Source organism: Mus musculus, chromosome 18 (genome assembly GCF_000001635.26).
Source record: "Mus musculus strain C57BL/6J chromosome 18, GRCm38.p6 C57BL/6J".
Classification (NCBI taxonomy): Eukaryota; Metazoa; Chordata; class Mammalia; order Rodentia; family Muridae; genus Mus; species Mus musculus.
The window spans coordinates 65,711,744-65,736,344 of NC_000084.6; the positions used below are offsets into that span (position 1 = coordinate 65,711,744).

Sequence of the window (24,601 nt, forward strand, 5' to 3'; positions counted from 1 at the left end):
GGTTCAATTTTACTTTTTTGTTTTTTTTGTTTTTTGTTTTGTTTTATAGGTAAGTGATGGCTAGCATAAAAACAAAAACAGGTGTGCATCTACAGTACAATTAGCATTTCAAGTCTGTAACCAAGATGCCAAATTTAACAAGTTGTCTTGCTTAAGAGATTGATCAGTTAGTATGATTTCTCTGGCTAACACTAAGCCGTACTAGCCAGAGCTGACCAAATGGAGTGGAACGCTGGGCTGGCCGTCACTGCTGGTGATAAAAGGATACTTAGAGATACATTCTTAGAGACACACAGGTGCTTTCTGGGAAACCAGCCCAGCAGGCCCAGGCTAGGTTGAGTTGAGCTGATTTGGGGCACTGCTGGGGGAAACTAGTATTGAATGGCACAACCTTTCTCCAGCTTTAGCAGAGGCAGGGGTTGAGATCAGAGCATCTTTGCCCAGGGGGAACATTTCCCCATCTGGAAAGGATTTGCCAGCTATTTCTTGAAGCTTTTAGATGGAGTTGCTAATATCTCTCCTCCAGATGTGGGGCAAGCAGTTCAGTAATGCCAGGTGGCTGCTGTTGGCACAGGTGCTGCTCATTGGAGCAGGACAGCAGGCCAAGCCACCGCAGGATGATCAAAGCATTGCTGAGAGAGGGAGGGAGGGAGGGAGAGAAGCAGAAACAGAGAATCAGAGAGAGACAGAGACAGAGGCAGAAAAACAGAGACACAGAAAGAGACAGAGAGACAGAGACACACAGTGTGAGAGACAGAGAGACAGAGAGAGACACCCTGGGTAGGTAGGATGGACATCCTGAAGCCAGAGCCTGGAGGACTTGCTGCACAGTGGTTTCCATGGGATGTTGGAACATTTCAACTAACAGACGTTGCATTAGGTGATGGTTAACCTTCATCGTCAGCTTGACTGGACTTAGAATCACCTAAGAGACACACCTCTGAGTCTCTGTGAGGGTGTTTTCAGAGGTTACCGGAGGAGGAAAGACTCATCCTAAATGTGTGTGACTCTGGCCCAAGGGCACAGACTGAATTAAAGTGGGGAAAGGAGAGAGTAGCATGCCAGCACTCTCTTCTCTTGGTCCATAGAGATGTAAGCGAGCAGTCCCAGGTTTCTCCTTTCACAGACATGAGCAGCTTGTGCCCCTAGGACTTCCCTGACACGAGGAACTGTATCAAGCCCAGAACCAAAGTCAGTCCTTCCTGCCTTCAGTTACTTCTTGTCAGGTGTTTGGTCATGGTAATGAGAAAAGTTATGAATGTGTGTGGCTTCCTGAGGATAAAAAACGATGTCATTCCAGGCTGTGCAGACTCTGGATCAGGGGTTCTCAACCTTCCTTATGCTGTGACCCTTTTAATACAGTTCTTCATGTTGTGACCACCGGCCATAAAATTATATTTGCTGATGGGGGCTAGAGAGATGGCTCAGCAGTGAAGAGCATTGAGTACTCTTCCAGAGGACTTGGGTTCAGTTGTAAGCACCTACAAAGCGGCTCACAATTGTCTGTAACTCCAAGGTCAGGCACCTTCACACAGGCATAACACAAGTGTGAGGCAGGCAAAACACCAATGCATATAAGATAAATTAAGAAAATTATCTTGGGGTTGGAGAAACGACTCAGCGGTGAAGAGGACTGCCTGCCCTTCCAGAGGCCCTAAATTCAATTCCCAGCAACCACATGGTGGCTCACAACCATATGTAATGGGATCCGATGCCCTATTCTGGTGTGTCTGAACACAGTGACGGTATACTCATATTCATTGCTACTTCATAACTGTAATTTTGCTACTGTTATGAATTGTAATGTAAATATCTGTGTTTTCTGATGGTCTTAGGTGACTCCTGTGAGAGGATCATTTGACACCACCCATCAAACAGGTTATAACCCACATGTTGCAAACTACTGCTCTAGATCAAACCTGGATTCAAAAATTATAAAACTCAGTCCAAATATCTTGTATTAATTTCTCAAGGTGTCTATGATCGGACTGTGGTATTTTAGATGACTCTAAACAAGAAACATTAATTTTCTCACAGTTCTGGACAGTAGACATCTGAAATCAAGGTGCTGATGAGGTTGATTGCTTCTGGAACCATCTAGAAGAGTCTAGCATATACCTCTCCCTGTGTCTGTGGGCTGCCAGTGGTTCTTGATGCTCATTGGCTTATGACTTACCTTGCCTCCTTGGCTTGTAGACAAACCATCTTTCTTTGACCTGTACACACATCATGCCTCCTTGGATTGTAGACACACCATGTCTCCTTGTCCTACAAAGATTTCACTCTTCCTTGGTAAGTAGACACACCACTTCTCCTTAACTTCCTCCTTGGCATGTGGACATACTACTTCTCTATAGATTGTAGACATAACACTTCTCCTTGGCTTGTAGATACACCATTTTTCCTTAGCTTGTAGATTCACCATTCCTCATTGGCTTGTAGTCATTACTTTCCTTGGCATGTGGGATTCTTCCCGATGGCTCTCTCTTATCCATTAGTCATAACGGGTTTGGGCCCACTCTAACCTTGTATGACCTCACTGTAGGCTGATTACTTCTGAAAAGATGGTATTTTCTAATAAAGTTATATTCAAGGATGTCAGGATTTGAATCTCTTCTTTGGTGAGGAGTCAGAATATGACCCAATATTGACTTTCTGGTTTGGCTTGATTATCCGAATTCCCTTAAATATGGTAGAGAGTGGGCAAGATGGTGGCTGACTACCACTTAACCCAGGATGCTGGACTCAACTGATGTGTTTGACAGATCCAACTGAACCCTGTGTAGTCCCCAGAGCTGAAAAAGAAAAAGTCAGTTTTAATATTCTGTGTTAACACTGAGTCAACACATTTTATCTGCCAGCAACAAAAGGGGGCTGCACATTTCGCTCTCAGGGTCTCACTCTAAGTCTGTCCTTCAAAAACAGTATAACATTTTATGATGCTCACACTATCTGTCTGGCAGGAGTCAAAGACATTGAGATCTGAGCTGCCTGGCATCAAGGTTCACCAGTCTTTGCTGTTAGTGTAAATTGTCCTCTTTAATGGTTGGTTGGCTTAGAACAGCCTGGCTGGTTAAAATAACCAAGCTGACTAATAGCTCCTGGTTAGCTCTCTCACAACTCCCCTGTGCTGAATGAGAAGATGGAGTTATCTAGTAGCCACTCCTTGAATTAGCCACAGGTTTCTTTCTGATTAGAACTCAAAAGGAATTTGTGTGTGTGTGTGTGTGTGTGTGCGCACGTGCGCACGCCTACGCGCATGTGTATGTGTGATAATCTTTTATTGAAACATTTTCTCTTGCTGCTTCTTAACTATCCATGCTAATGTCATCTGTGATGTTGTGAGGGTGGAAGCCATCCACACTCTAGTCCCCAGCGTCTTCTTCATAATTCCTGAAAGTTCTTTGGCTAAAGACTTGGTGTAGCATCTGCACTGTCGACAGTCTCATCAAGAGTGTTGTTTCCAATGATATTACTATTGTCTGGTCCTTTCTGTCCCCATGGCTTCTTGTGGGGTTTGATGATCAGGGCAGAGGCAGAAGGTACAACCTTGTCTGGGCCTGTTTGCTCTGGAAGGTCAGTTTCACCACCATCCTCATATTTTTCCGGTCACTGGTTGCTATGGCAATGTCATCAGCATCTTCCTTCCTTCCTTCCTTCCTTCCTTTCTTTCTTTCTTTTTTTCTTTCTCTCTCTCTCTTCTTTTCTTTTGTTTTCTTTTGTTTTTCCTTCCTTTCTCTTCTCTTCTCTTCTCTTCTCTTTTCTTTCTTTTCTTTTTTCTGCTGCTGCTGCTGCTGCTGCTGCTGCTGCTAGGAATTGATCTTGGGTCCCCTAGAAAAACATCCAGTATTCTCTACATCAGCCACTTTCCAGCCCTGCCTAAGCTATATTCTTAACCACTATGTTCAATCTGATGAACTTATCTGAGACAAATTCTTCTGTGTGTAAGATAAGGTAAACACTTCTTAGAGGTTGGTAAAAGTTACAGATAGTGACAGAACCACACCTCATGTCTAGCAGGTACTTAATGAACCTAAGAACCTTAAGGACCTTAAGAAACCTGTGGCATTTGTGGCTGTTAATAATTGGTATTATCTTTATATGAAACCATATGTCCTCAATGTTTGCCAAGGTCTGGAAAGTGCCCGGGTCCTGGTTCTGAGTGTGGTACTTGGAAATTACAGAGTATAGATCCCACATCACTTCCAGACCTCCTGCTCAGAAGCCTTCAGGGAAGGGACCAGATAGTTAGTTCTCTCTTCACAGGCCCCTGAGGCTCACTACCATTTGAGACAGAACACTAGTCTCCCTGGTAAGACCTTTACATATTGATTCTTCCAGGGATTCATCAGCTACATCCTAAGCTGCTGTGTCTGAGCCTTGGTTTTAGGTGGTGCCCATCCCAGAATGGTCAGCTTCCATCATTTTGCTCTATCTCCTATTGCATATTTTTGTCTCTCTTGTAGAGATTTGCTCACAAATAGACTTGAGTCAGTACCAGCACCATTTTAGATTTAGCATCCCCAGGGCTGTGTGTCAGAAGGTGTTACGCGCGCTCAACTGGCCAGGAAGAACGACGCTGCTACAGGATCCTTCTGCACACATTTATTCAGTCCTGTTTCTTCTTTCTCCATATATCTCCCTTGTTTATATCTCCCCTGTTTATATCTCCCCTGTTTATATCTCCCCTGTTTATATCTCCCTTGTTTATATCTCCCCTGTTTATATCTCCCTTGTTTATATCTCCTTGTTTATATCTCCCTCGTTTTTATATCTCCCTTGTTTTTATATCTCCCTTGTTTTTATCTCCCTTGTTTTTATATCTCCCCCGAACCCTGGGCCTCTCACTCTTTTATACTCTCAGTTCCCATCCACGCACAGCAGGCCACGCCACCTCACCAGGCACGCAGCTTCAGCTAATCAGGGCAGCAGGGGCAAATCTCTACCAAATTGGATTCACCTGTATCCTGGTACACCTGCGCAGCACTCAAGATGTTTGTGTCTTATATGAGGAAGTCAGGTGCAAGTCATATGACTTAGCTGCAGTCCCTGGCGCCTTTGGGACTGCCGCCACACCCGCTCCCCACAATTCCCCCTTTTTTCTTTTTTGGCAGAGAGAATGTCTGTAGATAGCCCCCCGCAGCCATGCCCCTTACCCGTCCTTGGGTGACAAACAGCATTGGTTTGATCCCTGTCTTAGGTTGGTGACATGCCCAGGGAGTCTTATCACTGACTACCTCTCTATCATGCCAAGCCACACCTGGGGAGATTGTGTTTTGCTTGTGGCAGGTGCATCAAAAGGCCAGGATGTTAATTAACCTATGGCCAGATCTTAATTGCTGCAAGCAAGCCTCATGGGTGAAGGTAGAGGTCTGATCCCCAGTGTGCAAGCATAGGGGCCCTACACAAAACCATCCCTTAGGCTCATCACCCAGAGAGGTCTTGGCCAGCTCCCGTGTCATTTTTCCTGGGGGAAGGGAACTAGGACACTGAACCTTCATGCAATCAGACATGCCTTCCACAGGATGCCAACAGCAGCTATCCTCTGTGCAGTGCTTAGCCTTGCACCCCACGGCATAACGCAGCATAATTTCTTTTAGAGCGGCAAACCGAATCTGAGGAGATTGTCCCGCCTCCACTGCAGCAAAAGCCTACGCTACCATGGCAAAAGTGCGGGCCGCACACTCTGCACCTAACACATGTGCCAAACACAAAAAACACACACTATAACAAGCATACATCCCAGGGCTCTCATCCCCACTCATCTTCCCTGAAGCAAGGGATAGATAGCCAGAGCGGCTATCTCTATAAGGGGAATTCAGGGATCAAAAAGGCATGGAAAAATTTGAATGTCATGTCGAGCTGGTATCGGCTTCTGGAATACCGAAAGGATCTCCCATCTCGGCTCCATCCTTTGTGCTTGTGGGATCATCCACCACATCCACAGGGGCAACTGGATCAGGAGCCTCATTCTTGCAGCGTCTCACCAACCTCTCCGGCACCCAAAGAGGTTCCGTCTGGTCCTGTGGAAACACACAAACAGACCCTCTCGCCCACATCAACACCTGATCTACTCGATCCCCAGGGGGGATGGACACAATACCTCGTGGTGATGAGACCATAACCTCAATCACCTTGTGTCCATCTGGGGAGTCAATACGCCAAATCTCTGGACAGAAGGTCCACCTATAGGTGGCTGCTGAGGAGGCATAGGGAGGAGGCGCAGAAGCTAATTCGCCTTCCTCCTCCGCCTCAGCTCTTTTGTTTCGTCCTTTCTGTTCACCTGATTTTACTGTGTCTTCTTTCTTTTTCCTTTTTCTTTTTAAGCCCTTCTCCTTTTCCGACATACTTTCTTGTTGCTCTGTAAGGATTTTCTGACCTGTCTTGACTGCCTCTCGATTCAAACAGTAACAGAGTCCATATATCAGAACAAACAAGACCAAAACTATCAGACCTACCCACAAAGGGTCAATGGGAGAAAAAAGCATAACTACACAGCGAGGATCTATTGATCACTACACTGAGGTTATCATAGTTCCTTAACTTGTCCCCAAACCGGGAACCTTAACTTGTCCCAAAGCCGGGAACCTTTTGTTACCTTGTGCCTGCTTCCTGGCAACTTTATGCTTGCCTCTATTTTATCCGAGGTCCTTCCCAAACTCCTGGGTTACTTTGTGCCTACTTCCTGGCAACTTTATGCTCACCTCTATTTTATCCCAGGTCCTTCCCAAACTCCTGGGGTCGCAAGTTTCACTCACCGTGAACTTACCCTGCCGGCAACCACTAACTGCTGAAAGTTCTGAACTCGGTGGGGGAGTCGGTTCCCCGTACAGGCCACCAATTGTCGCGTCCGCTCTCGACCAGCAAGAACGACACGACCACCAGTCCTTCTAACAGCAGTTTATTCAGTCTTCATCTTTCTTCTTTCTCTTCATCAGTACCGTTCCCCAGCTGAAGAGTTCTGAATCCACGCCGGATCCTTCTCAACAGTCTGTTTTACAGGAACACTTCTTTACCACCATTCCCCGTGATGCAGTTCTGAATCCTCCCTGTAGCAGGGGGTCTTCGCTCTTGCCTGAAGATGTTTCTTTTCCCGGGTTTTCAGCACCACTTCTTGCGAGCGCCCAACTGGCCAGGAAGAACGACGCTGCTACAGGATCCTTCTGCACACATTTATTCAGTCCTGTTTCTTCTTTCTCCATATATCTCCCTTGTTTATATCTCCCCTGTTTATATCTCCCCTGTTTATATCTCCCCTGTTTATATCTCCCTTGTTTATATCTCCCCTGTTTATATCTCCCTTGTTTATATCTCCTTGTTTATATCTCCCTCGTTTTTATATCTCCCTTGTTTTTATATCTCCCTTGTTTTTATCTCCCTTGTTTTTATATCTCCCCCGAACCCTGGGCCTCTCACTCTTTTATACTCTCAGTTCCCATCCACGCACAGCAGGCCACGCCACCTCACCAGGCACGCAGCTTCAGCTAATCAGGGCAGCAGGGGCAAATCTCTACCAAATTGGATTCACCTGTATCCTGGTACACCTGCGCAGCACTCAAGATGTTTGTGTCTTATATGAGGAAGTCAGGTGCAAGTCATATGACTTAGCTGCAGTCCCTGGCACCTTTGGGACTGCCGCCACACCCGCTCCCCACAAGAAGGGATGCAAGAGATCAACACACTATGGGTTCAGAAGTCTCTGGTCCATTTCTACCTGGGTCAAGTGCCTAGGTCTGTGGCTTTTAGCACCCTTTTATGTTTTAAGCATTTATTATTATTATTATTATTAGTGTATGCACATGTGCACACACACGCACACGCACACACACACACACACACACACACACACACACACACACACACACGCAGGTGCCTGCGGAGACCAAATAATGGTGTCAGATTTCTTGGAGCTGGACTTACAGGCGGTTGTCAACTGTCTGGTGCAAACACTGGGAACTGAACTCTGGTCCTCTGGAAGAGTAGTATTCAATTTTAATCCCAGACACACGACTCTGCCTTCTTTGGCATCTTTGTTTTCCTTTTTTTTTTCCTTCCACTATTCATGAAGCAGACAAATTCGATGTTTGGTATTCATGCTAGCTCTGTTCCAAGACCCCCAAGGAGACTGAAATCCACAGCCGCTCAAGTCTTTATCTAAAATTGTATATAAAGTGTTTGCATAATGTTACAGAATCCTCCTGTGTGTTCCTAATCATTTCTAGCTTATGTATAATACCTAATGTAAGGGCTGTGTGCATAGTCACTCTATAGTCATATCGTTTAAAAAAATAATGGTGAGAAGTCTGTACATGTTCAATATAGATACAGTTGTAAAATATTGCCAGACTTAGAGAGCCCATGCGTGTTAAAATGCCAGCATTGTATGGGGATGATAGGGCTACACTTGGAAAAGACTAGAGCAGTAACATGGCCCCTCTCTCTTGGCAGGTACTCTCAAGTTCAGAAACACGTCATTCTTGGAACCTTCCCTCTCCCTCTTTACAAAAGACTCTTCCTCATCTTGTGAAGTTGTGGCCAGATGTGCAGCTGGGGCCATGAGTCCAGATATGTTTGCTTCCGTGTGCCTGTAAGTACAGGCGTCTGAGTATCCAGCTGGGCGATATGTCAGAATCATCACCGTCTCTCCCCACTACGTTTCGTGTTGAATTTAATTCTTTGGATGATGAATGGCCAGTGCTGTCTGGCTTCAAAGTTCAGTGATCTGAATGTTTATGTCGCCCCAATATTCCTACATTGAAACTTAACCTGGACGAGATGGGATCAGGGTGGGGCCTTGAGTAGGTAACCTGGCCATGATACTAAAGGTACCCAGGGTACAAGTGTGTGTGTGTGTGTGTGTGTGTGTTTCCTCAGCCCTTCCTTCTACCATGCAAGGTCAACCAGAAGGTGCCAACAACTAGAAAACTGGTTCTTTCTAAACCCAAATTCAGCTGGTGACTTGATTTTGGGGAACTCTCCAGAATGATAAAAAATCAAGTTCTATTGTTCATAAGCAACCAGCCCATAGCATTTTGAAGGAGGTCACCATTAATCAATGAAATGTGGAAGTACCCAGGGAAGGCACACTGTGGCCAACTTGAGTGGGATCCAGGGCCACCAGCAAGTGGGTCCATCTCCAGTCGTCCCTGAGCTGAAAATTCTTTTCTCCGGTTGGAAGCAGGGCCTCTCCCCTGCCTACTGTACCGATGTTGCTCCCTTTGCCTTTTGGAATTGTCATCACTTCTTGGTACAAGTTAAATGGACGTGTAGTTCTAGGTCTTGATAACTGAGGTCTTTCCTTTATAGTACGCTAGCAGAAATATCCATACATGCTTCAGTATCTCCTCACCACTGTCAAAAGCCGTTATTGGGAATACCACCCCAATCTGAGAGGTGAATACATTTGTTTAAATTACATCTTTAAACAAACAAAACAAAATGGGTAAGGAGCATTTCTTTCCTTCTGAGTTTATCTGTTACTTGTATTTTTCTTTCTTTCTTTTTTCTTTTAAATATTTTCATTAATTTTTTTAAAGATTTATTTATTTATATACATGAGTACACTATTGCTCTCTCAAACACACCAGAGAGGTCATGAGACCCCATTACAGATGGTTGTGAGCCACCATGTGGTTGCTGGGAATTGAACTCAGGACCTCTGGAAGAGCGGTCGCTGTGCTCTTAGCCACTGAGCCATCTCTCCAGCCCTACTTGTATTCTTCTTTTGTAAAAATTCTATGACCTTGTCTCTGTGTGTGTGTGCACTCGAGTGTGCTCAAGTGCGTATATGTGCATGTGCACATGTGCATGTGTGTGCACGTGCATATGTTGAGGTTTTCTCATCACCTTTATATGGGCTATTCACCCTTAGACATACTGCTACAAATATTTTTTCTCAGCACTTTGGCTTTTGTGTTTGTTTGTTTGTTTATAGTAATTTTCACTCTCTCTTAGCCAAATTCGAAGAAGCGGTGCTTATGATATTTTTTTAAAGCTGATAGCGAGTGAAATTCATTAATCTTTTCCTTTGTGATTTTTCCATCTGTTACTTTGAATTTGGCATTTTTTAAGATGTATTTTTAAATTTGTGTGTGCCTGTATGAGATTGTGTGTGCCTGTATGAGATTGTGTGTGCCGGTGCCTGTGCAAGGCAGGAGAGGGCGTTAGATTAGATCACCTGGAACTGGAGTTACAGGAGGTTCAGAGCCACACATGGTGCGTGCTGGGAAAACCGAACCTGGGTCCTCCCTTCATAAGAACAGTAAGCTCTCTTACTCTTGAAGGATCTTCTCAGCCCCGTTCCTGAGTTAATGAGTATTTCCCATGTACATTTTAGGTGTTTTTCTTGTTGTTGTGAGGTTTTTCCTTTTTAATTATTTATTTACTTATTTTATGTATATGAGTTCACTGTAGCTGTCTTCAGACACACCAGAAGAGGGCATCAGATCCCATTACAGATGGTTATGAGCCACCATGTGGTAGCTGTGAATTGAACTTAGGGCCTTTGGAAGAGCAGTCAGTGCTCTTAACCACTGAGCCATCTCTCCAGCCCCAGGCTTTTCCTTTTGAGACAGGGTGTTTCTATGGATGTCGGCTATCCTTGAACTCAGGAGCCTCCTGATTCAGTCTCCAACATGCTGTGGTTACAGGGACCCACGCATGTCCCTGGTTTTATTTGTCACGGGGTCCTTTTCTCTGTATCTTTCATGTTATGTGAAGGCCTGGCCAGGTGTCTTCTTTCTGCAGGTTCATCACCTTGCTAGGCCTCGTCCTTCCTGTGGCTGGAACTGTTTACATGGTGGCCAGGGACTGGGGCTTGGACCTCAGGACATCGTCTGTACATGGGACTCCTCCTACCAGTTGTGAGAGTCTGCCTTTGCGAAACATGGAGAGCAACAGGCAAAGAAGCAGGGCCAGTTGCCAAGTTCAGCTCCCTCCTCCAGGAGCCCCAAGCAGAGGAAGAAGTAAGCGTTTGAAATTAAGACCTCCCCAGAGAAGTGGCCTAGAGAGGTGTGGGGTTGGAAAATAATTCCTCCAGTTTGGATTCTAACGAGTGCCCAACAGCGTCTAAATGTCAGCAGAGGCCAGAGCGCCACGGTCTACAGTTGGGTCTTTGTTTACCATCAGGGTGCCGAGGCAAGGCGGAGGCACTGACAATGATGCTTTGTGTAGGGTACAATTATCTAGTGTGTTTTTGTGCTGACCAGAGCCTGGGTCAGTAGAGAGTTAAGGGGTTCACTGTATTTACTGTCCTAGGAATAAAGTCTATGCCCGTGGCTATTTTTAGCACTATAGATACATGTACAACTCTGAAGCCGGGGGTGGGGTGAATGTGCAAGAGAGGGCCAACCCTCGTATCTGGGTTGAAAATAGGTGACTCAACCCAATGTATCAAAACGATGATCCTGGTGGGGCCCGCTGGGCTATGCTTCGGTGAAAAATTAAGAATAGTAGTTTCAAGGGCCAGGGTGGCACACTCCTTGATCCTAAAATTTCAGAGGCAGAGGCAGAAAAATTTTTCTGTGGTTTTGAAGCCAGCCAGGGCTACATAGTGTGACTCTGTTGAGAAAAAAAGAGAAAAGAAAAGAAAAGAGAAGAGAAGAGAAGGGAAGGGAAGGGAAGGGAAGGGAAGGGAAGGGAAGGGAAGGGAAGGGAAGGGAAGGGAAGAGAAAAGAGAAAAGAAGGAAAAATATTAGCTTCATTTCCACCTGTTTACATTGAAGGGAAAAGCATACATTGATATTATCATCTATTTATCTGTATCTATTATCTACTGTCTATCTACTTACCTACCTAACTACCTATCATCTGCACACCATTCAAAAATTGCCTGTTCATGCAAATGCCTGTCATTTGCATGGAGTAATAAATTATTCCCCTCAGGTCTTTAAATATGTCTTTTCTTACTCTAAAGGGGAATTTAAAAAAAATATCTCAAGGAGTTGGCAGGGTAAATATGAATTTGTAGTTAAGTAGCTTCAAGGAGTATGTCCCACGTGGAAAACATAGCAATGCTTTTTCTCTGTCCTTATTTGAATTTTATCCCCAAATCAGCATTGACGGTAACTTAAAACGCCAACATCAGAAACATAGTAAAAGATAGAGATACTCTGAGGAGCGCTCAGCAGGCTTAGAGTTCTGGGGACCAGTTCCCATACAAAATGGGATGCAGATTGTCTGCTGGGTATCTGGGTCAGCCCCTGCTGCCCTTCAGTATCTACGTAGCCCTCTCTGTAGGTTATATTACATCCCCATCACATTCTGAGAACAGCAATGCTGGGCTTGCCCAGGTTCCAGAAGCCTCCAGTGGCCTCTCGTGATGTGTTTGTAGATCTCTCTCTCTGTACCTGGCTGCCCTGTAGACAGGTTCAAGTTCATCATGGTAGAGATAGGAATCAAATGAACCTCAACTTCCACATATGTAAAATAAGAGACAACACGGGATCAGCTGATGGCATTCCATGCAGTAATATGTGCTTGTCTCTTAACTTTACCCGTTTCCTCAGTCTCTTTGTTCAAGTGGGAAGTGAGGAGAGGTAGGGCTGTTCCAAGATCTTTTTGGGGGGAGGCCCCAACATTATTAAGCAAGTAGCAGGCTGAGCTATGTTCCAGAGGCTTCTGTCGGACTGTGGTGAAGTGACAGGCATCACATCCATTTGCTTTCAGCCGTGCCAGGCTGGACCACAGATGCCGAGGCTTGGGACCCATGTCACACGTAAAGCAGATATGCGAATAAGGTATCAGGCATCAGTGTGGACCTTTAGGCTCCTCCACCAAGCTGAGATCTCTTCTGATCTGTATGCATTTCATTGGCTGTTACTATTTTCTGTGGTCTCAAAATGGCTGATCTGTGTTTGGCTGCCACTGCAATTTTTCCTTTTGTATTTAATAGGATCAGAGACAAAGCATGTCCCTGCATGTTAGGAAGTACAAATCAAGACGTATTCATTGATTTTTTTTTTCCCTCTTCACTTTGATGTTCGGCTGGAAATCAAAACCACGTAAGACCGATGTATCTTTTAGAAGGCTGGAGTCCAACTGGGCATTTGGAGTCTTGATTCTTTATAACTCTTGTTCTCAATAACTCTTGTATGTTTTAGTGTAGCTTCCTGTCAAGTAAGCCTGTCTTGCTATTTTAAGGGGCAATACAGGGGAGTGAAGGTGTGAGAGAGAGTGTAGAGATATCAGAACAAAGTGTGAGTCCTTAGGACGGCACGGGGGTGCTGCTTTCAAGTGAAACGCCAGTTCTCTGGATCCACCAGCCTCATAGATATTTTGCTTTTTCTTGATCTCTGTGATGCAGACCTAGGGTCAGGGATTGGCCTCTCTGGTGCCCAGACTTGGGCGATACAAGGCATTGTGGTACACCAACGTCAGGTCAACACTGGTAGGGGAAGTCAAGGTTCAAAGGTCAGGTATGAGAGCCCAGGAATAGACCTAGAGGGGACTGTAGAAGCCTGAGAAGAGCAGTACAGGTTTTGATTGAGCATCCGAAGTTTCTGCATGAGTTTTAGGGTTCACTTTGGGTTAGTGTGTGGATGGGTCTGGCTTTCATGAGGGTTGGTAATAGCTCCACTCTTGTTCAGGGTTTCTAGGAGCCGTGGATGAAGTTCTGCAGTGCTTTTCTTGGCAGAAGAACATGCCAGCCATCTGCAGCCCAGAACTTCCAGGAGGCACCTGCCGGACACTAAATGGGATCCGAGTCCTGAGTCTCCTCTGGGTTATCTCTGGACACACCAGTCAGATGACAGCTTGGCTATCTTTGGGTATGGGTAGCTGATGGACTTCCTCTCCAGCATCCATGGGGAAGAGATCTCCTTCTAAGTGGGCTAGTGGTGGGCATTAGGACGGGAGCCTGACAGCTGTCTCATGAACAGTCAGCCTTCCTTCTGTTCTAGAGACATGCTGAGGTTTGCCATGGGGTGTGACCTCATATGCCAAGGTTCCCAGGGGTGCAATCAGGGGCTCTTTTCACTACTACTCCCCCCTAGGTAGAAATCTGGTACCCAGTGATTGCCCATTGTGTGCTCCCTCCATCAACTAAGGAAGACAGAAAGCAATCTTCCTCCCTGAAGAGTAGGCAAGTAGAACCAGACGCTGGGCATGCACAGTAAATCACCCTTTCTGGATCATTGCTCATTGCCCAGCCCTGAAATCTCTCATCCATGATTCAATGTCTGCTACTCAGTAACTAAGGTCATCTCTCAGTGGAACAAAGCAGGCGAATCAGAACTAGACACCGGGCACTGAGGGCAGTTACAAGGAGTCTCTGAGGTGATGGGCACCTGGCCCTACTCTGTCAGAGTCCCAGAGGGCTGTGAGCATCATAAGAATACAAAGAAACACAGTCTGAGTGACAGGAGCCTCGGGTACCACCCTTATCCCCGCTGTAAGTTAACCCCTGACGTTGGCCTTACAACTGTCCCAGTGCAAACAGATATTGAAAGTATGGCGCTTGCTTCTTCTCAAGGTGAAGTCAGGTGGTTTCCTTCAGCTAAACTAAAAGACATTGCTTTCCCACACATCTGTTACAGATAATGTGCTCGAATGGAAATCCAGAGTGCCCGAGAACCCACTGTACCTCTACTCTCGGAGTGGCCCATTCTATCTCGGGGTGGATACATTTTTCCTCATCAGGTGATGAAGTTGAAATGTCGTCTCTGCGGTTGTTGTGATAAAAGATGTGTGGGTGTAGAGGGGGCAAGGTTGTCAGTCTCACCTTCCTGAGAAAAGGCCATTGGCTTCAGTTATTTCTAGATCTTAACCACAAAGGTCACAGCCCCTTTGGGGTGGGGGTTGCATAACAGATGTCCTGCCTATCAGGTATTTATTTACATTACGACTCATAACAGTAGCAACATTACAGTTGTGAGGGAGCAACAGAATGATTTTATGGTTGGGGGTCACCATAACACGAGGAACTGTATTAAAGGGTCTCAGCATTAGGAAGGGTTAGGACCATTGATCTAGATAGTGCCATTGTCATGAGTACTCTGTGTAGTATCTTCAGTCTTGTAGATGACTTAGGATGAGGCTGAGAAATGGACTTTTTAGAAAGGTTGGTCTTTAAAAGCATTTTATGTATGTATGTATGTATGTATGTATGTATGTATGTATGTTTGTATGTATGTATATTTGTTTGTATGTATGTATGTATATATGTATGTATGTATGTATGTATGTATGTATGTATGTTTGTTTGTTTGTTTGTATGTATGTATTGTGTGTGTGTGTTATGTTGGGGGTATGTGTGTCATGACATGTGTGCCAGTCAGAGGGCAGCTTGCAGGAGTGAGTTTTCTTTTTATCGTGTGGGTTCCGGGGTTTGAACTCAGGCCAGCAGGTTTGGCAGCAAGCACATCCTTCTGCTGAGCTATCTCGACAGCCCACACAAGTTGCTTTTATTTAATAAAAATTTTCATTTCAGTAATTCTCAAGCTCTAGAAAGTGGTGCAGATTCATACTAAAATTTCCAATTCTCACTCCAGCAAAATGTGAAGAAGAAAAAAAAAACCCAAAATAGTGTGAGGTTCACAGTTATAATCCCTTAAATTATTGACCTAACATTTCCTAATCTCTTTTTTAAACTTCATACATTCTTAAAACTATTAAGAGTTCTATAAACGACACAAGAAGCCACCTGGTAATGGTGGCACAGGCCAGCGCTGTAAATACTGAATGTCCAGGGATACCGCAAGCAGAGCAAGATGCCTCCTGTGTATCTGTGTTGGCCCATGCTGAGCCACTTGTTATTGGAAGGTTGTTGGTGACGAGGGCTCACAGGCCCCTCCTCAAATGCAAGGAGTCAGCCTTTCTGGGGTGAGACCAGCAGTCTGGGTTGTCAAGAGCCCTCCAAGGGCTCCTGTGACCATTCCAGTCTGTGAGCTACAGGATAAGCCCAGATTGCAGGAGCTGAGGATGGCAGAGGCGGTGTACAGACCCTGACACTGTGTCAGAGATGGAGGAAGACATTTCTGTCTGCTTTGTCTCAGTCTATGGCTGCCTTTTAACCCTCTAGTTTTTATTTTATTTTATTTTATTTTATTTTATTTTATTACTTTACATGGTTCCCATATTCTTTCATTTCAATTTTACATTGTCTATGACATTTGTGTCTGTGGTATGTGTGTGTGTTACTGGGAGAAGAATCACGCAACAGTGCTTGCTCTACAACTATAATAATCTGAGTTAGAATCTCCTTTACCGATATTAGAAGCCAGACAGGGGCTGACTACACTGGCCTGTATGTGAGTACCTTCAAAACACACACACACACACACACACACACAGACACAAACACAGCATACAGTACACAAAAGCACATATATACACCACACATACCATATGTATACAAACCACATACACATATACATGCATACATACATATATATACTACACACACATATACCACACACACATATATACAACACACACATAACATACACAGCATACAATACACACATATACCCCACACATTTTATTTATTTATTTATAATTTTTATGTGTATGGGTGATTTTTTTTCCTTTGGCTTGCATGTATGTCTGTGTACCACATATGTGCCTGGTGCCCAGGGAAGCCAGAAGAGGGTGTCAGGTTCTCTGGAACTGGAGTTACAGACAGTTGTGAGCTGGCCTGTGGGTGCTGAAAATTGAACTCAGGTTTTCTGGGAGAGCAGCCAATGCTCTTAACCACTGAGCCTTCTCTCTAGCCCTACACTAAAACTTATTTAAATTTTTTTATGCTAATGGGTGTTTTGCCTACATGTGTATTTATGGACCATGCATGTACCTTGTGCCTGAGAAGGCCAGAAGAGAGGACATCAGCCCCCCTGGAACTGGAGTTATAGACAGTATGTTGCCATGTGGGTGCTGGGAATTGGGTCTGGGTCCTCTGGAAGAACAGTTAGTTCTTTTAACTGCTGAGCCACCTCTCCACCTCCCATCTCCTGTATTTACTATCAAATCATAGATTATCAGCCTTATCTTTGCAGAAAATAAATTCAAGGTCCAGAGACAAAATAATAATCTATCCACTTATGTACTATTAAGGTCAGAATCAGAATTTATGAACACAAGTTGGGTATCCCTAGAAATCTGAAGCCCAAAACGACTTCAAAGTCTACAGCTTTTTAAGTGCTTAACAAAATATTATAGGTAAGAGAGCCCAGACGAAATACAGGTATGCCAAAGAATACCACCTACAGTTATCTTCAGGCTATGTACACAGCAGTGTGTGAAGCACATAAACTCCTTCTTAGTCCTGAGTCTCACTCCAAACACCCCACTGGATGTATGCAGGCATTCCCAAATGCTAAAGCACACTGGGGTACACCCATTTTGGGTGAGGGGTACTCAGCCTGCAGCGTGTTTCATGGGATTCATGTCTTAACCGTCTGATCACTGATACTTACACAGAACAAGCAGGGTCCCAGTTATCTTTTCCTACCTCCTGGACTGGCTTCACACTAAATACAATGGCTTAGCTTTCCCTTCCTCAGTCCATTCAGGACTCTGGGTCTCACAGCCTGTTTCCTCTCTTCTCCATGCCCCTTCCTTGTGGGATCATCAGTGCATTTCCACACACGGAGCAAGACCTAGGCTCTGCTTAGCAAAGGCCGGCAGTGGTGCCAGCCACTCGGAGAAGAAAGGATGGCCCAGATTCATCCTTTCCTGCAATGAAGAGGAGGCCAGAACCAGAGCTGGCTGCCCCACTTCCTGCTCCCTGTGCTCTCATTTAGGCGTCTTTGTGCATTTGGTTCCTATTATAAGGAATCCAACTCGCTGCTTTTCAAAGGAAGTCTAAGGCATTCCCCCAACCCACCAGGATCCTTTCCAAGTAGGACCCAACACAGACATCCTTGCTGTGCAACAGGAAACACATTTACCATTCAGAGGAGCTCCCATGAGGATCAGGGGCTAAATGCCAAAGGGTCAAGGGATTCACAGACCTGCTCACCACCAAGCCATGAGAATGTGCCAGACAAGAATTCTGGGATCTTCTTGTAATCCCAGCACTTGAGAGTCGGAGGCAGGAAGGTCAAGAGTTCAAGGTTATCTCCAGCTACATTAGGGGTTTGAGGAAGCTAGGTGAGACCATATCTCAAAATCAAAGAAACAAAACTGGAATTCTGTGTCTCCCTGCCCCCCTCCTCGACCCCTTGCAAGACAGGGTCTGTTTGTATGGCCTTGGCTGTCCTAGAAAGCTCTCTGGAGACCAGTAGGCCTCTCAACTCACAGAGATCCACCTGCCTCTGCCTCCCAAGTGCTGGGAAGATGTGCGTGTTCCCCCACCACCTACTTTGGAATTCTGTGCTCTTGGTCAGCCCGGTTAGTAATCTGAGTCTCACTATCTGTTTGGAGAAACAGGAATATTAATGTGTCCTTTTTCTTCTGGTAGGGTTCAAACATCCATCTGTTTGGTCATTTCCTCAATAAACGTTTATTGAGAAGTAGTTGGGGATGGTTGGAGAACTGGGAGCAATCTCATTAGGGAAAGCATTGTGAAAATAGTGTGGCACTAATAGCCATGGAAGTCTTTCACAATATTGCTTCACTACACCAAAAGGGCATGGCTCTGTGTGGAAAAGTGTTTGGTGTGCAAGCATGGGGAGTTGAGTTTAAATCCCTAGCATGCATGATCCATCCAGGCACGACTGCGTGTGCCTATAACTCCAGCTTTGTGGGGCAGAGAAGGGAGCTCACGAGTCAGCCAGTCTACCCAAATAGCGAGCTTCTAGTTTAGTGAGGGACTCTTCTCAAGGCAATAAGGAGGGTAGTGACAGAGGAAGACACTGGGGCCCTTCTCCTCACTTCTCCATGAGTGGCAATGGGCAGATGTGCTTGCATACTAACATGCATGAACCATATAACCAGAGAGAGAGAGACAGAGACAGAGAGATACCCCATACACACACGCACACAGAAGAAGAGAGAGCACACAGAAGAGAGAGCACAATAACTATTGGTATTGTTAGTCAAATAATCCTGATTCTCCATCCTCCAAGTCAGTGGCTCTCAACTTCCGCAATGCTGTGGTCCTTTAATACACACAGTTCCTCATGGTGTGGTTGACTTCATAACTGTGATTTTTCTATGGTTATGAACCATAACGTAAATATCTGATATGCAACCACTGTGAAAGGGTCATTCCACCCTCCTAGATGGGCCGAGAGCCACAGGTTGAGAACAGCTACTTTGGGTGCTTGGTCTTCTGTGTGGTCCACACTGTTGATTGTTGTTGCTCCAATCAACAAGTTATACCTCATACGCCACTATGTCTATGTTGAAACTCTCTTATGTCAGCAGCTTTCACGTGTCACTTTAGGCTAGAACATCATTGACTTGTTGGGTTGAGACCCTCCAAAGCTGTCTTGTTTACCGCTATGGTTATTCGTGAGCACTCGTTGTCCCATTAGCTCATAGTGAAGAAGGCACTGAGTCTTGGCCAACAGGCTATGAATATGTTACACAAGAAGAACAGAACCAACGTGAAATAAAACTAAGAGCCCAAAGTCCAAAGTCCGCTGCTTTAAGATTTAGTGGTACCTTGTCTGAAGCATCACTTAGCCCATCCTGAGGGAGACAGCTGCAGCAACTCACCAATGAGCTACATTATTGCTAACTCCTGTGGTTACTTTTCTCTCCTTCGCAGTGGTTGGCTAAGTGCAAGGTCATTTCTAAAGATGCACCAGAACACCAGCACAGGAATAACTCCTAAAGTCATCCTCAGATACTTTCTGAAACGTTTTACAAGGTAGGTTTATTTATGTAATTTTTCAGATCATTGTTGGTTTGAAATGGGTATTTCTCAATGTTTAAAAGCAGTTTTTTTTTCCTTAAGAAATAAACGGAAGGAAACGGTTTTCTTTCCTTAAGTATGTTCGGATCTGGCTGGCTTAAAACAGTTTAACTTCTGTGATAGCAACGGTCATGAAAACTGGTATCTTTCACCAGCAAACTCATTCTCAGATGGCTGGAAGCGGTGTTTCATAGACGTCTTATCCATTTCTATGGGATTGATAGTCTGTGGGGGAATTGATGTAGCTGCAAGTGATCCTGGAAGTCAGAGTGTGATAATGAAAATAACACACAGCGAGGAACGGTGCAGGTGAGGCTCTGGTCAGGTCCATGTTTCTTTACTAAGCAATGTGCAGTTGGTTGAAGAGGAAGGCTTCTGATGTCGGTTTAGACTACAGAGTAGTAATGGCAGTGATACAGTGAGATAGCAGGAATGGCAGTGATGTAGTCAGAGAGCTGGAATGGCAGTGATGTAGTCAGAGAGCTGGAATGGCAGTGATGTAATCAGAGAGCTGGAATTAAAGGGAAAGGACACTTTAGCTTTGCTTTCCAGTCCTTTCATTTTTCACACTTTCTTAGGCATGGTTGTAGAATTCCTATTATAAGTCCATCTTGCTATACCACGCTGTATAGTCAGGGTTTCCTAGAGAAACAGAGCCAATAGTGGTGTGTGTATGTGTGTGTGTGTGTATACACATCTACATATATATGTACATGTACCTATACATATGTCCATACATATGTATATATGCATATACACATGTACATATACATATATACATATATACATATGTGTGTATATACATATGTACATAAATGTGTATATATCCATATATAATTGAATGAACATATATCACATGTTGCACATCAAAATAATTTACTAAATTAGCTGTCATTGAAATAGTAACAACAGTTGTCCCATTCCTGAGAGGTGGAGAGGATGAGAACCAGGTAGTTGTCCATCCACAAGGCTGTGTCTCAGCAGTCTCAAATGGTGCAGAGAACCTGAGAGCCACTGGTCCTTAGTCTGTGACAGAAACCTAAAAATGTTGGTTCTGCTCTCAGCGAAGGACTCAGCGGCAGTGGCAGCAGCAGCAGCAGCAGCAGCAGGGTGAATCAACCTAGCAGCAAAAGGGAAGACCAAGCAGGCAAAAGACAAAAAAAATGGTGTCTCCTTTGTGTCTGGACTTCTACAAAAAGAAGCCACCTACATTTGGGGCAACTCCTTCCATACCGCCTAAGGCTGTCAGGACAATTCCTGAGTGGAGGAGGTTCCCTTACTCAAGGGATTCTAATTTGTGGTGAGTTGGTATTAAAACCAAACATCACATTGCCATGAAATGGTTAAAATGATCCTCAGGTCTGGGAAAATGGAGTGGGCAGGAACCGATATCATAATTCTACTGCTGGCTTTGTGTCCCAGTTTAACCACGCACCACCTAGGTGGCCATCTTAGCCTTCCTGTATTTAGGTTTTCTTACCTATACAATGAAGTGAGGGGCTGGGGATGTAGCTTAGTTGGCAGAGCGCTTGCCTCACAAGCTTGAAGGCCTGGATTCTGTCTCCAGCACCACAGAAATCTGGTGTGATAGTTTATGCCTCTAGTCCTGGCACTCGGGGGAGAAGGAGACAAGGGGACTGGAAAGTTCAAGGCCATCTCCAGCTACATAGAGAGCTTGAGGTTAGCCTGGGCTACCTGAGACCCTGTCTCAAAAACAAAACAAAACAAAACAAGTGCATGTATATGTGTCTGAATGTGTGTGTGTGTGTGTGTGTGTGTGTGTGTGTGTGTGTGTGTGTTTGCGTGTGCGCACATGCAGGTAACTAGTGTCACCCTGTGGGAGTCTTGGGAGATGAGAAGATGCCCATGGAGAGCTTGGGAAGGTGCATAATGGCAGTACCCTCAGCAAGTGCAAGCATCGTCACTGTTCTTGCTGTTACTTAAGCTTTTTCTGCTTCTCCGGCTGGAAGTTAGGAACGAGGAGGAGCTAGAAGCAGACCAGCACTGCTTCATTTCAGTGTGGTTTTGTGGTTTCTTCTGAGCTTTATCAGTGCCATCCTCTTCCAGACACAGGGGGAAATTCAGGCTTTCCTCGCCTTTGGGGTATGGGGTTCTGGTGAAGCAATATCTGTCTTGCCTGAGGTGTGTTGGAATGGAGGGCTCCTCACACAGGCCACAGGTTCAAAACTTAGCTGGGGGCTAAGGGAAGCAGAAGTGTGGACAGTTAACCTGAAAAGCCTGTTTTGGAATAGGAAATGGGAGAAAGGTTTTTTTTTTTTTTTTTTTTTTTCAGACAGAGGGAGCCAGGGTGTGGGTGTGGTGGGGAGGGGGAGCACAAGGGCACTGGTGGGGGACACCGGGTGGGGGTGGGTGGGTGATGATGTGCCATACAGGCAAGATAAAGAAGTGTGGAGCCCAGTCTGGCTGCTGGCAATGGGACCAGGGGCAGGGAACTCAAAGGCAGCTGGATTTCCCAGCCTGAGCAACACACCAGAGACAGTAGCATTGTTGAGATGGATAACTCTGGAAGAGTGGGGATTTGAGTCAGAGTGAGGAGGAGAAGCAGTCCGACCTGAGCCAAAACTCTATTGAAAACTGGAGGTGGATGGTGGCAACCACATTCTGGCCTTGTCCTTTCCAAGATCCCCAGGGACAGAACTGTCATGCCCATGACCGTTGGGATGTACACAGTCAAGAACTCATTGTTCCTGTTCAGATAGAGGAAAAGTAACTGCTGGGCTTAGTAGGACACACTTGTAACCTCAGGTCTTGGGAGGTCAAGGCTGGGGGGGATCAGGAGTTCAAGGCTAGCCTTTTCTACCTCATGATTTCTGAGGCCAGCCTGGACTACATAAATTAAAACAAAACAAAACAAAACAAAACAAAACAAAGCAAAGCAAAGCAAAGCAAAGCAAAGCAAAGCAAAGCAAAACAAAACAAAACAAAACAAAACAAAACGGACAGGGGCTAAGATGGCTTCACTATTGACTCATCACAGGCCACTGTGTATCAGGCATGGTTCTAAGCTCTGCAGAATCAGCACTGCATAAACCCAATACAATCCTTCCAGTGGGAGGTTGCATCCTAGTGAATACAGATACATAACAAACAAACAAACAACACTAAAGGGCAGTATGCAGATAAACACAGAATAGATCAGTGATCTGAGAGCCACAACACGAGAATTTAGAGACAGAAGTGGGGTGGGTCAGCATCCTGAAGGGGAACCAGGGGATATGACTTTTGTCCAGGGCCTTGAAAGAGGTGAAAGGATGTTAAAACACACACACACACACACACACACACACACACACACACACACACACACACACGTAAACGACAATCTATTCAGGGGTAACAGAAGTGCAAAAGCCCCTAGATAGAGTGTGGTTGGAGTTGCTGTGGAAACTCAAGCACCCCAAAACTCTCTGCTGGCAGGTGGGATGTGGGGGTAGGGGGAGGAGCAGGGAGAGCAGTGGGGATGAGGTCAGAGAGGACACAGGTGGAGGACTAGACTCCAGGGGCAGCCAAGCCGTCTGAGGTTGTTCTAGGACAGAAACCTTTAGAGAGTTCCAGCAGGTGAGGCACGGTGTCAGGGGAGACAGGGTGTCAGGTGTGCGATCTGCAAGCATCATTCTGTCTGCCAGGCAGCAAGCGCACTGGAATGGAGCAGGAGTGGGCAGTCAGGAGGTCAGCTGGAAGCTGCTGCTTTATAAGAAAACACAAGCCTGGAGTAGGGGCACACGCCCTTAATCCCAGTGCTCAGGAGCTAGAGGCAGTCTCTCTGAGTTCGAGGTCAGCCTGGTCTACAGAGTTCTAGGACAGCCAAGGCTACATAGTAGGACCTTGTCTGGAAAGGAAGAGGAGGAGGAAGAGGAAGAAGAGGAGGAAGAGGAGAAGGAAAAAGAAGAGAAGGAGGAGGGGAAGGAAGAGAAGGAGGGGAGGAAGGAAGAGAAGGAGGGGAGGAAGAGGAAGAGAAGGAGGAGGGGGAGAAGAGGAGGAGAAGGAAGAAGAGGAAGAGAAGGAAGAGAGGGAGGAAGAGGAAGAGAAGGAGGAGGAGGGGGAGGAAGAGGAAGAAAGTCCATTTACCCACTTCCTAGGTACAAACTAGATTAGCTGTTGCTGAATGGAAAATTAAGGGGGTGCCCAGGGTCCCAGCTGTGTGATCTCTCCAACTAGGAGCCATACTTAAAAAGTCCTTACCTGGGGAGCAGAGGAGGTGGCTTAGTTGGCTTAGGCACTACCCTGTTCTGCATGTAACTTGATTTAATATCATGGCAACAGCATAGTCTCTATTGGCAGGACTCACACTACTGGCGTTAAAGGTGGCCTACGGGGGCATGGTCTATATGGACCACTGTGTATTTAAATTGGCCCCACTAATAGAGGGAAGATGTTTCCAAAATTTTGCTTTCTTAGGTTAGAAGGAAATCTGTCTATGTTTTGTAAGCTTGCATGGGCAGGTTGTGATGGGCTGGTCTGACTGGGGGAGGTTTGGATGGGCAGGTTTATGGGGACCTTAGGGAGACTGGCGCCAAGGCAAAAGCAGGTGGGCAGATCTGGGACACAGGTACCTGCTTTTCCTCAGTGACACAGCTCAAGAATTCCATTCCGATTCCTTGAACACTTACTGGGTGCTCTGTGGAAAGGACGCTGCCATGCAGGGCAGGTAGGACAACAGACCTTTCCCCCAGGTGTGGACCAGAGGCTCAGTGTTAGCCCTCCCCCGTGCTGGGCTGGGGGTGGGGCTATTCTAAGTCTGCCAGCTTCCATCTGTCGTGTTCTACCTAGCCCTGGGCTCTT

General features: G+C 45.6%; 1 protein-coding gene across 6 annotated transcripts in view; it reads left to right on the top strand.

The window, feature by feature from the left end:
* Oacyl (O-acyltransferase like) overlaps positions 1 to 24,601 on the top strand; it is a 54,255-nt gene that overhangs the window by 14,374 nt on the left and 15,280 nt on the right. For 5 of the 6 annotated variants that reach the window (XM_006526015.2, XM_006526018.2, XM_006526016.2 and 2 more), the window contains exons 4-8: positions 8,449 to 8,587; positions 10,747 to 10,964; positions 13,587 to 13,766; positions 14,535 to 14,637; positions 19,652 to 19,753. In XM_006526015.2, the coding sequence (XP_006526078.1) occupies positions 8,449 to 8,587; positions 10,747 to 10,964; positions 13,587 to 13,766; positions 14,535 to 14,637; positions 19,652 to 19,753 (742 nt within the window). Of the gene's footprint in view, positions 1 to 1,810; positions 2,293 to 8,448; positions 8,588 to 10,746; positions 10,965 to 13,586; positions 13,767 to 14,534; positions 14,638 to 19,651; positions 19,754 to 24,601 lie in introns of those variants that run through there. The other variant, XM_006526013.4, reaches the window with a different exon arrangement.